General features: G+C 43.3%; 1 protein-coding gene across 2 annotated transcripts in view; it reads right to left on the bottom strand.

The window, feature by feature from the left end:
- The window catches only part of GNPTAB (N-acetylglucosamine-1-phosphate transferase subunits alpha and beta), a 78,306-nt gene that overhangs the window by 37,999 nt on the left and 23,081 nt on the right, over nt 1–17,226 (bottom strand). For both annotated transcript variants that reach the window (XM_061125532.1, XM_061125534.1), the window contains exons 2-4: nt 10,189–10,274; nt 1,887–2,006; nt 806–847 (exon numbers count right to left, since the gene is read on the bottom strand). In XM_061125532.1, the coding sequence (XP_060981515.1) occupies nt 806–847; nt 1,887–2,006; nt 10,189–10,274 (248 nt within the window). The remainder of the gene's footprint in view (nt 1–805; nt 848–1,886; nt 2,007–10,188; nt 10,275–17,226) is intronic.

Genomic DNA, 17,226 nt, shown 5'->3' with positions numbered 1-17,226 from the left:
AAATAAGAAAACGATCATAGTTGTGCAGTGATGGCCACAGAATTACGTGAGCTTGTTCTTTCCTTTCCTCTTGACCTTTCTGTAACATTGCATCACAGCTTTAATTTCAAAGTCATTTAAAAATAACAGTATTAGCAATAGATATTTATAAATAAATATGCATAATTAACATTAAGAGATGATTCAGAAGGCACTTCTGGATCACTTCTATGAATAACTCTTCTATTTTAAGTCTGATGGTTCAGTGGGCAAGTGGCAGTTAACAGACTTCCGCTTGTTTGTGCGACAGTCTTGTGTTAAGGGCCTATTTAGTGTCAGGTACGATTCCAATGAAGAGAAATAATCTGATTCTTGTCATTGGGTTAAATCTCCTTCCCAAATCCTTAGATATAAGACATACGATTATGCTGGCTTTTAAAGATAAGGAAATATACATTGAACACATAATGAAACAACGGACATAGATCCTATAAATGAAAACACTAGGTATAAGTTAGATTTGAGTGGACCAAGAGAATAGCACATCAAGACAGATGAACAGCAAGGGCAAAGAAGAAAAACGTTACCTAATGCATTTAGAAACGATAAAGCTTCGGTTACCTACAGCAAGAATAATCAGAGCTCTCAATCAACTCTGCCGTTCTGTTCTCATCTAACGTATGCACTCAATTTAGGGAACAGTGACTGAACAGGAGCAAGAGTAAGCAAAAAATACCATGTAGCCACAAAAGCAAGGAAGAAAAATCTGGACATTTCACTTCTCTCCTTTGATTTTCACTCCTGAGAGGAAAATCAAAATGCTTACCTCTTCTTGGTTGGTTCTGTTGTGTTCTTCCCAAGGATTTCTCTAGTGAAAGGACACAGATTTCATTACACACACATGGACAAGTGTTAGCCTTACATGAGAATATGAGGGAATTTAACAACATTGATTTTCCTGGGTACCCCACAAGGACCAACCAGTAGGTTAAAAGTACTGTCCTGTGTATGATATTTATGCATAATAAATTCTACATTTTAATAAGATATAATCTACAAATATTATCATGTCCCATCCATAGTAACCAGGAAAATTTACTTAAAACATAAGCTTTTACATTTTGTAGTAAAACTGGAACGAGGCTATCGCAGTCACTTTCATGTGCAGAGAGAAGAGAGACACAGACAGAAAATGTCTGCAGCACAGCAGGGCCAAAGGCCTGAAGCTGGGGCGCCCGTAACATTTACAGAGAAACGAGTAGGGGGTTCCCAGTAAACACTCCTGAGGAACCGAAGGGGAAAGTACATCAGCCAGACCTCTGGTTCAGAAGGTTCTCCAGAAACTCACTGTACGTTTCCCAGATAAAGTAAATAAAATAATCAAAATTCCATTAAAACAACTACCCAAATTTCTAATTCCATAGTGTACTGTTCGATATTAAAAAGGGTGACAAATATACTTTTTACTACCTTTATCAAATGGAAGAAAAGTTATGTCTGCAGGTCTGTTTTATTTTCAAGGGACTAATCCAGCTGTCTTGCATAACAAAATCTTACTTCATGAAACTGTCACACCTGAGACTCAGGCTAAATGAGAAGGAAGACCAGGGCTCCCCTGGTGGCTCCTCCACCTTTAGGCCCCCAGAGACCCAGAGCACCACGCTCATGAGACCGTGGCCACCTGGCAGGGTGAGGCCAGGATCTCGCCAAAGTGGCCAAGTCCTCGCTGGGCACCGAGAAACAAGGGTCGATGCCTGACTGCCAGAATCGTGTAACGGCATGAACCTGAGATGCAGGTTCTTGTTTGGACAACAATGTGAGCATCATCTCACCTTCTGAAGTGTACCGTTACTTACAACTGTAGAATGTGCCGTGTTTCATTCTCTTAACAATCCAATCAGTTTTACCTCATTGCTTTCTGCTCCTCCTCCATCTGTTCTCTGACTTGCTGCAGCTCTTTCAGCAGTTCAAGATCTGTGCCATTCACCCAGGTGTAAACCACGTCGATCGGCATGGGCAGACAAAGCCTAGGGAAACCCATAAGTCCTCCAGCTTATACACATTTTTCCAATATATTTGGGAATAAGAAGAGCATACAGGGATCAAGCTCAGAGGTTATGAAAGAATATCAACAAAAAGGTAATCCAACCATGGTGCATATCACAGACTTGCATGTTTTGAAACTGGGGCTGGGGCAGTAATATTTACTGAGGACCTTCTCTGCGAGCTGCATTCTGCTAGACGCTTGATGTAGTTTTGTATCATTTGATCATCACAACCACCCTGTAAAGAGGCTGCTGTCCTTTCCATTTTAAGACTGTAGAGGTCTTGGAAGCTCAAACTGCTACATTCTCAGTTTAGCAAATGAGGAAGCTGGGATACAAATGCAGCCAAACACAGAAAAGAAATTAGAAGCTTAAACAAAATGACCCCCAAAAAAGTCAGCCAGCAGACCACAATGTTGGGGCTTCCCTTGTGGCTCAGCTGGTAAAGAATCCGCCTGCAATGCGGGAGACCTGGGTTCGATCCCTGGGTTGGGAAGATGCCCTGAAGAAGGGAAAGGCTACCCACTCCAGTATTCTGGCCTGGAGAATTCCATGGACTGTATAGGCCACAGGGTCGAAAAGAGTTGGACACACCTGAGTGACTTTCACTTTCCACAACGAAGACCTACCCATTTAATGCCACAGACTTCCCATTTTCTGTTGCCCCCAAGCCGGGTGCCTCCCAATCCTGTTTGCTAGACCCTGTTTTTTTCTTTTTTCATAGCAGTAATCTCCTAACATATTAAATAATTGACATGCTACATACACTGGTAATTCATGTGTGCCTCCCCTAGAATGTAAGCTCCACGGCAGCAGGAATCCCATCTGCTTTGTTCCCTAAAGTACCCTGCGGGCTAGGATTTGTGCCCGGCAGATAGGAGCTCGATGATTTACTTGAGACACTAGCATAGAAGACTTTCCCAAACCTGCTCGATTTTTCCCTCACTATCCATCATACCCATGACCTAAGGAGTCAGTGAAGTGACGGTCACTCAATCGTGTGCAGCTCTTTGTGACCCCAAGGACTGTAGCCTGCCAGGCTCCTCTGTCCATGGAATTCTCCAGGCAAGAATACTGGAGTGGGTAGCCGTTCCCTTCTCCAGAGGATCTTCCCAACCCGGGGATCAAACCCAGGTCTCCCACATTGCAGGTGGATTCTTTACCATCTGAGCCACCGGGGAAGCCCAGATGTCAGGCAGGCTTTTAATTCCTGACTGTCCTGTCTAAGGTCCATCTCAGGTTTGCTGCTGCTGCTAAGTCGCTTCAGTCGTGTCCGACTCTGTGTGACCCCATAGACGGCAGCCCACCAGGCTCCCCCATCCCTGGGATTCTCCAGGCAAGAACACTGGAGTGGGTTGCCATTTCCTTCTCCAACCATGAAAGTGAAAAGTGAAAGTGAAGTCGCTCAGTCGTGTCCGACTCTTAGCAGTCCCATGGACTACAGCCTACCAGGCTCCTCCGTCCATGGGATTAACCCCTGCTAAAAGTTTTCTCCTCCTTTCCTTCATCAACTTACCAAGATCCTACCCATCTTTCAGAGCCTGCTCTGGAGCTATACTACAGAGTTCATGGTAACGTAAGACATATTTTAGATGATTCTGTTTCAGGTTTGATCTTTTCCGAGGAACACTACACTTTCAGGGTTACTTTTTTCAGGGGGTGTGAGGGGGGTGGTTTTATTTTTAGGCCAAGGACCCAAGCTTACTCTCCTTTTTGTCTTCCTCACAGGTCAGGCACAGGATTGGGCCCCCGGTGCACAAAGGGCTCCAAAGACTAAAACGTTTGACAATCTTTGTTTTGGCCACAGGTTAATAATCTCGGGGGAAATAAGGCGGTTTGGGGGATAAAAATAAAGAGATAATCACTTATAGCTTAAAAGAAGATGAGATGACTGGATGAAAGAGGTGTTTATCCACTGATTGAATAACTGTTTCCTGAGCGCTAGCGTGTGCCATACCAGGCACTGTCTCAGTGCTGGGGACTCAGCACAGGCTGAAATGCATGCCTGCATTCTAGAAAGGTGGAGTCAGGAAATAAACCAAATAAATGAAGTCAGATGATGTTCAATGTTATGGAGCAGAAAGGGGGGATATACTGGGTGTCTAGGTCTTGTGGGGTGGGGGTGGGGGGGGCAGTTTTAAATAGGGAGATCAGAGATGGCCTTACTGGGAAGGCTGGCATTTCAGCAAAGAGGTTAAGGAAGTGAGGAAGCTGCCGTGTGGGCAACTGGGCAAGCAGAGCCCAGAGAAGGGAAATGTCCTGTGCAAATGCCCTGAGGCGGCTGCTTATCTGGCATGGTTAAAGAATGAGAGGCCAGTGTGGCAGAGAGAAACAGGGCCACAGGGAAGAACCTAAGAAGAGACGAGAGTCAAAGAGGGACCAGGGGACCCAGAGTCTCACGGGGAAAAATGTGGAAGCAATCACCTCACACTCAGGCACAAGTGACGGCTGAACGTCTGAGTCCTCCCGTCGAGATGCGTCACTGCCTGCAGAGTGCAATCTAAACTCCTTAATCCACACCCTCCTGCTCCAGAGGTGCCAGCTATATGCCCTTACCCAAACAGGCAAGAGCTTGCAGGCTTCTGTACCTTTGAACACACTTCTCCCTCTGCTTAGAATATCCTTTCTTTCATGCTTCTTTTAACCACTTCCTCATTCCCCAAACGCCCTCTTCCCTCACCTCTCACAAAGAAAACGTACTGCTTAACAGGCAACTTCCACTGCACCCCATACTCTAAGGAGTCCTTAGCATACCAGCTGTACCATTTTTCTGTCTTCCACTATACCGAGCATCTCTAAGGCAGAAATGGTGTCATGCGTTCCGTGCCCATCTTCATTAATTACTTCCTTTCTTTCCCATACACTCTCAGGCTCTCGCTCCCTACTGTCATGATATGCAAACACCACCTTCTCTTGATTTTCTTCTGCATGTTTCTATATGGATGGTTCCGAATGTCAGCAGACATCAGAAGCACCCATAGGACTTGTTGGACAGGTGGCTAGGCTCCATCTACAGAGTCTCTCATCGATTAGGTCTAGATTGGGGGCCCCAGAAACTGCATTCCTAACAAGTTCCCAGGTAATGCCAGTGCTGCTGGTCCAGAAACTCACTTTGAGAACTACTGATTTATATGTAGATTACAGTTCACTTTTTTTAAAATTAAAATAAATAAATAAAAGCCCCCCCTCCCCACTAAAATATCACTTCTGTGTGAGGTCAGTGAGTTCCTCCTGTTCAACACTATGTGCCTAGGAATATTGCCTGAGACACAGTGGGTTTAATATGTATTTATTGTCTAAATAACTATCAGTTCATTCCCTCAACATAAACAGAGGTCTCTTTTCTTTAAAAAAAAAAAAAAAAAAAAGTTTCACATTACCCACATGTAAGTTAGGTCACAGGTGGTCTACTTTTAGACAAAAAATTAACAACAACAACAACAAAAAATCCCACTTAAGTGACATATTTTAGAAATGCTTTTAAAAAGGAAGGAGAAATCTGTACATTCCAAAGGTTGCCTTTAAAAGTAACTATCAGCTATTAAAGATTATTTTAATAGTCAAGAGATTATCTCTACAAGCTCTACCAAGGAAAGCAACATTAAATATATAATTCATTTATGTCCTGGCTCTTTTAGTAAGACTGCATTACATGATCAACTTAACTCTCTGGTGTTAAACTGACAACCCTAAGAAGATCCTGTGATCTGCCCCTGGCCAGTGAGTCAGTTGTTTTTCTACTTATTAGACATGGTCACAGTGAGTCTGAGGCTTTCATTCTAACCACAGACCACTATCTTAGTCTTCAGATGAGAAGGAAGCCTTTATCTTAGAGCTGAAGACTAAATAAGTGATCTATGATTCAGAACCAAAGCCGTGGTGACAGTGATACCACTTTTATTTTAATCACTTTAGTTTAAATGAATGTGAAGGCACTTAACAGTCCCTTGGTCCCACATCGCATAAAGCAGAGAAGAAAACTTAGAGCATAAACAGCATCGGAGACCCAAAGCTGGAAGAGACTTCACACTTCATCTAATATCTGCATTTTAGAGATGACAAAACTGAGCTCTAGAGAGACTTACTGCCTCACAATTAGTAGCAGTACATAATTTATATATTCACTTGGTACTGGCATATAGAATGGGATTTTTTTTTTCATTCAGGGACAACATTAAAAAGACATGCAGAAACACTAGCAAAACACTGAAAACTTCCTATAAACATTATGGCTATTTTAAAACATACCAGAACATATGATGTTATGGCGCTTTTCTTCAGTCGCTAAGTCACGTCTGACTCTTTGCAGTCCCACAGGCTGCAGCACACCAGGCCTCCCTGTCCCTCACTATCTGCCAGAGTTTGCCCAAGTTCATGTTCACTGAATTGGTGATGCTATCCAACCACCAACATCCATGTAATATTACCTTTTCTTGTCATCAGCAAAATTAGGTAATTTTGAAATATCCCTGCATAAAAATCAAACTACATTTTAATACAACCTAAAATTAGGAGGGGCTTCCCTAGTTCCTCAGCAGTAAAGAATCCGCCTCCAATACAGGAGACTCAAGTTTGAGCCCTGGGTCAGGAAGATCCCCTGCAGAAGGAAGTGGCAACCCACTCCAGAATGCTTGCCTGGGAAACCCCACGGACAGAGGAGCATCGTGGGCTACAGTCCTTGGGGGTCACAAAGAGTTAGCTGCTAAACAACAACAAAATTATAAGAAGTACTGAGAACACACACATGCTCTTTAGAAAGAGAACATGATTAAGAGAGCTGTCCTCCGTATCTAGATTATGTGAGCTAATTTTCCTTCTAAAAGTTCTGAGGCTCTGTCAAGGCTGAGAGGTATGCGTCAGTGCACAATCAGCGCGCGGACAGCATCAGACAGAGCAGGCTGAGTACTCACAAATGCTGGGGTAAAAAAAGACAGCCATTTCGAGCTTTTCTTAGGACAATCAGCGTTGTTTTAAAATAAAAACTGGAGAAGTAGGAAGATTACGTCTCATTACGAATCTGTTAACGCAACAGTTCTCATGGTGTGGTCACCAAACCAGCAGTTTCAGTATCACCAGTGAACTTTTTAAGACATGAAAATTCTCTGTAACACTGAGACCTACAGATGCATAAACTCTGGAGGTGGGGAGAAACTCCGTTTTGTCAAGCCCTCTGTGGAATTCTGCTGCACACTGAAGCTTGAGGACTGCTGTGTTAAGGAATGATTTTCAGACTTTTTAGGTCCAGACACTTCACGCAATTAAAAATTCTTAAGAAGGCCCCAAAGCTTGTTTAAAGGTTGTAAATACCCACACTCACCATTTTCAAAAATTAGTCAGCCATTCAAAAAATATTAATTCATTTTAAAACAACAGTAGATCCCTTCATGTGCTGTTTTAAATGAAAACAGTAGTATTTTTCAAGAAATGAAACAAAAATTCAGTGAGAGGCATTGCTTTACATTTCCCCACATCTCTTTAATGACAGGAGAAGCAAGGAAGCGTCTCAATCTTCGGTATTCAATCTGTTCCCAGATGTTGTCTGGGTTGAAGAAAATTCAGGCTTACAGATAGATACGCAGTTCAAAAGGGAAGGGGCATTTTAATAGCCTTTTCAAATAGTGGTGGATATTATTTGATACCACACCAAAATAAGTGGTAGTTTCTTAAAAATCAGCTGCAATGTATAATCTGAAACCATATTAGTAAACTTTTTGTGCTTTTACATTAAAATCCATAGGTCTTTCTTGCACATTGAATGGCTTTTATCTGTGTAAAATTCTATAACATCAATACATTGGTTATCTGGAAAACAAAAGCTTACTGAGGTATGCAGCTCAGCCAAATGGTGACATATATTTCCTTAATTTTCTTACATAATATTAACAAATGTGATTTTCTTGGATAATGCTGCAAATCTAATCAAAGAAGTCTTTATATAATATTGTGAAATGTTAGGCTCACAGGGGTGGAAACAAGTTTTCTTAAATTCTGATTTTCACTTGAAAGCTCAAATTTTATCACTGGCAATAATGACTTTGTTTCTTTCCCTTCAAACACAGGATTGCTTTGTTCACGGCAAAGAAAATACCTGCCCAAATATAACCAAGCCTGAGTACTGACACTGTCATCTGTCCTTCCAAGTAATAACAATGGCGATCCATGAAATAAACCAAGTTCAGGTTGCAACTCAAAACAACTGCATGAGGGCTTTTCCTCAAGATAGTCACCATTTGGTCCTTGATGTGTGCTTTCCATTGCATCGCGCACAACGTTAAGAAAAGGTGTACTCACAGGGCCAAGATATAATCAAATTAACGTTTCAGAAACACTCTTAAGCAAACTCAGCATTTTTCTGACCCCTGCAGAGAGGATAATGGTGTTGCAATTGTACCCACCATGGCTTTCACACGATGAGTACAAATGTCAACGCAATAAAAAAGACAAGTAACACCTCAGTGTTGTCATGAAAGTAGCTTTGGTTCCACTGCCGCCCCCCTCAACTGCCCCCCATCCCCTGGGTCTTTGGAAACTGTTGTTTTAAGAGCTCCTAAGAGAAAGATCTAGAGTTTCCCTACTTCCTTAGGTACTTGTTGATCAGCTATCTCCCCTACTTGACTGCAAAATGCTTTATAGTAGAGAGTCAGACCTCAGCATCTAAAACAGAGTAGGGTTCAAAGATTCAACCTTAATTGAAGGAGCAAATTCAGGGATGCCATTCACACACAGGATGCTTTAAGGACTAAAGAGGAAAGCTTTAAGTGAACTCAAGGAATCCCGCAGCCCTTCCTTGCTGAGATGTTCAGACTATAATAGTGCATACATCTAAGTCTAATTGGCATAGCTTTTTTAAAAAAACTACTTATTTGATAGGAACCACATAGGTACTCACAACAAGTGGATGGAGGTGCCAAGCAGTAATTCTAAACAGAAACAAGAGCTTCATATAAATTGCTGATGTAGTCTAGAGGCACTCCCAGAAAATGTTCAAGGTGCACCAATCAACACCAATACTAGTTATATTTTTACTAGATTTTCTAGTTCAGTGCAGGCAAAGAGGACTCATGGAGTCTATTCTCCAGGGAAAATAAACAGTCAGGGATCTAGGGAAATTTCTGATTACGGTCTTTGATAGTCAGACAGATGTCTTCTAAGACGTTAGCTATCTTTACTGGCTGCCCCACGTTTGTTTTTGGTCACCCCCTGCTCTATGCCCTCCAGCGACTAGCCTTGTGCCATTACAATGGAAAGGAGTCAACAGATACTGCACAAAGTAAGTCAAAAAGGAGACAATTCTGTTCTCCGTTCTTTTTTTTTTTTTAGGTTAAAAGGACAGACACCAGAAGAATCCAAAAGAAAAATTCATTAGCCGTGGTTGCTCTGGGTCAGGGGAAATTCAGAATGAGGCAGAGATAGGCTTTACTTTTTACTTTTCTGTACTGCTTGAACTGTTTTCAACCACAAACATATATTGCTTTTACGGTATAAAACAATGCAAGTAACAGGCAAAACAGGAAAAGAGCCTGTGTGATTCATTTTAGCTGCGAGAAGGGAAGGAGGATATTGGAAAAGATTGCTTGCACTCTGAGGTCTGCCTCGTGAGGCAGGAAAAAATCTCCAAGGAAGAAGAAGGGTGAAGGCAGCATTCAGGAGTGGCTGCACCAAGAAGCTTGGCCTTAGGGAGAAAAAGACCCCACGTGTGAGGTTCTTTGCTCCCCATAGCGAGGCAGTAAGGTGCGGTGACCACAAGGGCATGTGAGGGTCCTGGTGGATGCCACAGCAGACGCCCTGGTTATAAACACAGTGATGGGCAAAACACTGGCTGGGGCTTGGAACTGGCTACAGCGTAGCCATCTGGCTTTCTCATCCTAGGGGGATGGAATCATCTTTATCTCACACAACTGGGTCAAGGACAGAGTGAGCTCATGTAACTTAAAGTACTCAATACTCAGCAAGGCAGGATTGCTTTTTGAGAATCAAATTTGTCATCCCGAGAAATGTGAGGATGGATTACAAGGTTCCTTCACGTGCGAGTCGTTTTAAACAAGCTAAATCATACCTACAACTTGGAAAGACCCCTTCAACTGTTCCATATAAAGCATGGGTGATTTCACAACTTATCATTTGAGCCCAAAAAAGCTACTCTCCAAAAGTGGTTTCTTCTCACCGATTCTGAAAGGACTTCCCAGCAATGTTGTCTCTGTAGGAATCAAACAAAACATGGTACTGATCCCGGCTCCATTCCAGAACCACCTAGGGAAAGAAAGAAAAAGAAACAATGTTTACTTTGCATCAAATATTGAGAGTATATAACTTTCATTTCATCTTAATTTCATTAAGGATTGCCAAAGGACTCCCAAGGCAATAGAAATAAAAGTAAAAATAAACAATTGGGACCTAATCAAACTTACAAGTTTCTGCATAGCAAAGAAAACCATAAACAAAATAAAAAGATAACCTACAGACCGGGAGAAAATATCTACAAATGATATGACCGACAAGGGCTTAATTGCCAAAATATATAAACAGTTCATGCAACTCAACAACAAAAAACAAACAATCCAATTGAAAAATAGGCAGAACTGAACAGACATTCCTCCAAAGACATACAGATGGCCAACAGGCACATGAAAAGATGTTCAACACTGCTAATTATTAAAATAGAGAAATACAAACTAAAACTACAATGAGATACCACCTCACACAGTCAGAATGGCCATCATTAAGAAGTCTACAAATAACAAATGCCTGGGAAAGTGTGGAGAGAGATGAACCACCCTGCACTGCTGGTGGGAATGTAAGTTGATGCAGCCACTATGGAAAAGAGTAGATTCCTCAAAAAACAAGGAGGTTCCTCAAAAACTAAAATAAAACTGCCACATGATCCAGCAATCCCACTCCTGGGCACATATCCAGACAAAAATGTAATTCAAAAATATACATGCACAGTATGTTCACAACAGCACTAGTTAGTCAAGACTGGAAAACCTAATATCCATTAACAGATGCATGGATAAATGCAGTTTTATACACACACACACACACACACACACCATGGAGTACTACTCAGCAATAAAAAAGCAACAAAATAACGCCATCTGCAGCAATATGGATGGAACTAGGGATTTTCATACCAAGTAAAGTAAGTCAGAAAAAGGCAGGCAAATACTATATAACATCATACACACACACACACACACACACACACACATATATATGTGGAATCTAAAATAGGACACAAATGCACTTTTATGAAACAGAAACAGCCTCACAGACATGGAGACAGACCTGTGTTTGCCAAGAGGGAGAGGGTGGGAGACAGATGGAGTGGGAGTTAGAGGATATAAACAGAACAGGTAAACAACAAAGTTTTACTCTATAGCACAGGGATCTGAGAGGCTTCCCTGGTGGTTCAGCCGGTAAAGTGTCTGCCTGCAGTGTGGGAGACCTGGGTTCGAACCCTGGGTCAGGAAGATCCCCTGGAGGAGGAAATGGCAACCCACTCCAGTACTCCTGCCTGGGAAAATCCCATGGATGGAGGAACCTGATAGGCTACAGTCCATGGGGTTGCAAAAAGTTGGATACGACTGAGCAACTTCACTCACAGGGAACTAGAGTCAATATTCTATGATAAACCAAAATTGAAAAGAATTTTTAGAAGAAGAATGTATATGTATATAAATGTATAACCGAATCACTTTGCTGTACAGTAGAAATTACCATTGTAAATCAACTATATTTCCATTAAAAAAATTTTTTTTAATAAAGAATTGCTAAAGAAACAGGTAAAGCAATCAAAATTCATCCATTCACTCAGTGCCTGCCCTACACTGTGCCCCATCCAAATGAATAAAAGCTACAAGAATAGTTAGGGACTGCCCTGGGGGTCCCGTGGCTAAGACTGTGCTTCCAATGCATGGGGGCCATGGGTTTGATTCCTGGCTGGGGGACTAAGATCCTACATACCATGTGGCAAGGCCAAAAAATAAAATTTAAAAAAATTCAAAAGGATAGTTATATAATTATGTAAATAAAAGCCCCAGCTTCTGGCCGGTGGAAGGGGGAGGGGAGTCAAGGGGATTTAGTGCATTATGATATGAGGACTGGGTCTTGGAGAACGAGTTCACAGGTAGGGAGAAAAGGTCAGTGCCAGGAAAGCATGTTCAGTGCCAGGAGGGCATGTTCAAAGGTTGGCAGGCAGCAATGGGGGTTGTTTGAGGGCAACTGTTCCGCTGGTTTTGGCTGGATCACAGGCAGCACCTAAAGAGAGATGGGGCCGGGGAAAGGGAGCCGGGCCCTGAAGGTGGCCTGCCGTGCGTGCCGTGGGAAACGGGGGCCCTGGAGGTCTTCAAGGCAGCTACACGATCCATCCAAAACACGGGGAGCTTTTCACAGCACAGAACACAAGCTACAACAGAAGAGCTGGACAAGACACGGGGGATGGTGACCTCACAGCCTGTGAGCTTTCAGCTGACCTTGCTCAACACTTCAGGAGGAAATGGAAAGCTTTGGATAGGCGCTCCCTCATGGGTGCACCCCAAATCTGTAAACCTGCCTCACACGTGAAAGTGTCCCCCGTCCTCGCAAACACCCAATCTCTGTCTGGATCTCATCACCTCATCTTCTCAAGACCTTGCCTCCTCTTTCCCTCTCAATAGGGTTATTCTATTAGCATATCAGCATATTCCAGCATCTCAGGGAAATGTTCCCTCCCCTCCAAACCCCCTCCATCTTAGTCACTCTACCCTGAACTTTCTCTTTAAGGGCAGCTATCTTCAGAGAGACATCTATCCACCCTCCAGCCACTCCAACCCCACTTCGTTCTCACCCCTTCACTGGCCCTACCAAGGCTTCCACGCTGTCAAACCCAATGACAGTTTCCTGGTTGCGATCTGACTCAGCTGGCAGCGTCACCCAGCGCCTCCTTCTTGAACCACTTTCTTGGTTTTCCACGCATCACTCTGGTGGCTCCCTTTCAGTCTCCTTTGCCAGCTCAATCCCACCTCTCTGACCTTTTAATGCGCCCTTTCATTCTGCTCCTCTTCCGGGAAGGCCTTCGCTCTTGCCAAGGCTTCTTCTGGGGTCCCGCCCTACCAACCCTAGGATGTGGCCCTGATACACTACGATGACCGCGGGAGCCCCAGGCACTTAGATTTCACTCCAGCCAACAGAAGAGACAGCGGGGGAAGACGAGCCCCTCTTCTGAGGAGACTTTCAGGAGCTGCACCTACCCCTTCCATTTTTATTGGCCAGAGTGCAGTCACACGACATCTGGCTCCACTGGAGGCCCAGTGGACCTACATGAGCTACAGCTGCTACTGGCTTCTTCTGTGGCATTCAGACTTTCCAAGACCTGGCCTCTGCCTACCTTCACTGGGATGTTCCATAAACACTGCTTCAAAAACAACTGATTTTAGGGACTTCCCTGGCGGTCTAGCAGTCAAGGCTCCACACTGCCACCGCAGGGAACACAGGTTCAAACCCAGAGGAGGGAACTAAGATTCTGAATGCTGCACAGCACAGCCAAAAAAAACTTTTCTGAAAAATAAAAAAATCAAAAAATAAATAAAACAACTAATTTCAAAGTGTGTTGAGTCTAATGTGCCTGGTACCATATTTACAAAGAGAATTAAGCTAAGTTACCTGACTTCAAAGAACTACAGTTGATTATTTTTAATAAAGAACTTTATTGCAGGCTACAGCTGCACTGAGGGAGCACCTGACTCTTTCCAGGAAGACACCGGGAAAGACTGCCCTGAAGAAGCAACGTCAGCAGAGTCTTAAAGGATACATGGAAGTCCATCAGCAGTTCATCTGGGAAACAAGGAACAGTGGAGGGATCTGTTCCCAGATGGGGGAGAGGGGAGTGAAGGGGAGGAAGAGAATCAAGGCGATCGCTAGGTTTCCAGCGTTTCTGAAATGAGTAACGGAACACAGACTAGGGCCACTTAATGACATGGGAGGAGCAAGTGGACAGGCGATGAGAGCTGGCGAGTCCCGCTTTAGTCACGGTGTACGTGAGGCTGTAAGTGCATACAACCGGCCCGCCCACCTGGACTTGCATACTCCCAGAGAAGACATGGGCTCTACCCTTGGATACCGAACAGCGCCGAACCAATGACAGGCACATAGCTAAGAAATGCCATCTGTTTTGCTAAATATATAATAGACTATGTATCTATATTCAGTAATACAATTGTATGTATCAGCTTATGAGCTCAAAAGGAAGCCATTCTCCATCAATACTCCTCTGTAGCTTGCAAAAGGACAACCAGTATATCTATTTTTCTCGTAAAATAAGCCACGAAAAAATAAAGCTCAATGTAATTGTCCTCAGTTAGCAGGGCCACCTGGAAGGTGGGGCGAAAACAGCAGAGAGCACGAGCCTCACCAATGTCTGGGCAACGCTGATGCGCTCTGTGTGAACACAACGTGCCTTCCTTCATCAGATAAATTAATCTCTCCATCTCCAAACCACTCTAGTGTGTTGGAAAGAACAGCAACAGTGAAGGGTCCTTCTCTAACACACTTAGGAACACTCTTCTAGTGCAGAGTTCTCCACTCTCAGACCTTGGGGGAGATGGAAGGAATGCTGGGTTATTACTTGGGATGCGGGTTTTCATCCCAGCTCTGTCGCTTTGAGTGCCCTCTGCATGCTTGTGTGCTAAGCTACTTCAGTCGTGTCCAACTCTTTGCAACCCTAGGAACCATAGCACACCCCAGGCTCCTCTCTGGCCATGGGGTTCTCTAGGCAAAGACTGGAGTGGGTTGCCATGCCCTCCTCCTGGGGATCTTCGCAACCCAGGGATCAAGCCTGCGACTCTTTCGTCTCCTGCATTGGCAGGCGGGGTTTTTTTTTTTACCACTAGCATCCCCTGGGAAGCACAGGAGTGACTCTGAGCAAATTATTTAGCCTTTTTGGCTATCCCTTCATCTGTGTAATGAAGGGGGCCTGACCAAACTGTCTTTGAAATCCCTGCCATTCCTAGAGTTAAGACTTAAGGAGGCACCCAACTGTGTGGCTATGACAGGGCCCTCCTATGCCCACCTGTCAGCTCCATGAGGACACTGGGTCTCTCCCTGCCCTCACCTCCCCTCTGGGTCTTCTGCCCTTGGTCCTAAGCCCATCAACGTTTGAACTTGATTCTCTTCCATCATAACCATTTCCCTTTCAGCTATTCCTGTCAACTAGACATTATTATGAAAATCTTCCCAAACTTTTTAGATGAATGAGTGTTATGCTGTCTGAGGAATGAAAAAAGGAAACTTGTAAATCAAATAAAATTCATCTAAGCGTTAGTGTCAAATTATTTTCTTAATACTATCAAGAGTAGAAATCTGTGCAATTATAAAATTGTTTGTTCTATATATACACCTTACAAACACATTCTAAACAAGGAAGACAAAAAAAAAAAAAAGACTTACATGTGTAATTAGTCTTCAGCAATTATTAGCAGTAAACAAAAGACAAATAGGTTAGAGAAACACCGACTATTGTAAAATCAAGCCTCTGTTCTGGCACAAAGCCTTTCCATATTCTTAGCCCAATCTGAATGCTTCCTTCTCAGAACTCTGAATAACTTCTAGCTCTACCACTTATTTGGAAATCAGTTGTCCACTGCCTTGTAAAACCCCTGGCCTTGCGTCATTTAGCTTTTTTATTGCTATTTGCCTTTCATCCCATGTTAGTATCTTGACAGGCCAAACTGCTTGAGGGCAGAGAATGACTTACAATTCTGTTAACTATAAACTCATTCCCAGCACATTATATACCATTTTCTTCTTAGTAAATATTACCTAGCTACCGCAGAAGTGACATAAGAGAAGGCTGGATCTGAGAACTTGGGAGACTCCTAAGAGAACCTCCCTGCTCTCTGGCCTGGGAGCTGTGAAATGCTGGGTAAGCTATAAATGTGTGGGCCTCAACTTCCTCAGCTAGAAAGTGAGTACTCAATCTGTTTCATCAATCCACTGTGCTGCCAGGGCAGGATGGCGATTCTCCCCTGATGTGGGCAAATAGAAGGTATGCCCAGGGAGCATGCTGGGCAAACAGCTGGCCTATCCACCTGGACTTGCAATTCCCAGGAGGAGAAATGGGTTCCACCTTGGATATCAAACAGCACCAAACCAACGACAGGCACACAGATATGAAAGGCCAGCTATTTTGCTAGAAAACAACGGTAAGCAAGCGTAACTTCCTGAACAACACTTTTATAATGGCAAGACATTTGAAACATTATATTGGTAGTAATGCAAAAATTTTATGGGAAACTCATGTGATAAAAATACAAGATACAACACTGACCTTCAAAAAATGTCCTACTTGCCATTTTGAGCTATTCCACACAGACACACACACACACACACCCCTACACTATTCTTCTCAAAAATGCTATTTATTAAAATACTACATGAGCTCTGAAGTAACATATAAACAATGTATTATTAACAAATAATTTATCTAAAAATCATCTAAAGGTAGTTTACTATTTTGAAATGTTTTTTACTTTTATGACTCCATTTTAATAATCATGGCATCCAAGGTATTCAAGATCAATTGCTGGTTAGTTTTACAACATGGCAGCAAAAGTGAGTCTCAGCGAGCTGCCTGCAGAGAAAGGGTGCACACACACTCACCAGCTCCATCGTGCCCGCACGCCCTCCCTCTCAAATGAATCCCTGCAACAAGCTACCAACTGTGAGGCAGGGACTACAATGCCCAAAGAGAAGCTCCAGGCCAAGAAGCAGTGTGTGCGGAGGAGCTGAGATTTGGTCAACCCAAGTCCGCGGCCCATGCTCCTGCTCAGCCTGGCCCAGGCTCTCTGAGCGTTGCCCGGCCGCCCCCCGGCTGCCCCAACGCTTGCTTACACAGAGCCAGCTCTGTCAAATACACATTCATGAGTGTGGTCATTTAACCAGCTGAAACTGGTATGTTTACCATCCCTAATTCAATGGCCCAAAACTTTCCCTAGCATGTTTATAAATAACCACAAGTCACGTAATGAAAGTTGTGTTTCTCCTTAACATTTGTATAGTGTCTAATAGTCCTTTAGCTGGTTTTTGCCCACAAATGCTAAAATTTTCAGTTGGTAAAACTTTCTTCAGTTTTAAAACTGGTGCACACTTTTGCTGATGACTTTGATGGTCCCGGAAGAGGACCGAATGCACGCCTGTGGTAGGATCATAGAGAATGAAGTGTGAGCTC

This window comes from Dama dama, chromosome 22 (genome assembly GCF_033118175.1).
Source record: "Dama dama isolate Ldn47 chromosome 22, ASM3311817v1, whole genome shotgun sequence".
NCBI lineage: Eukaryota > Metazoa > Chordata > Mammalia > Artiodactyla > Cervidae > Dama > Dama dama.
The sequence above is the reverse complement of the archived record's forward strand: the minus strand, read 5'-3'. Positions and strand labels throughout refer to the sequence as shown.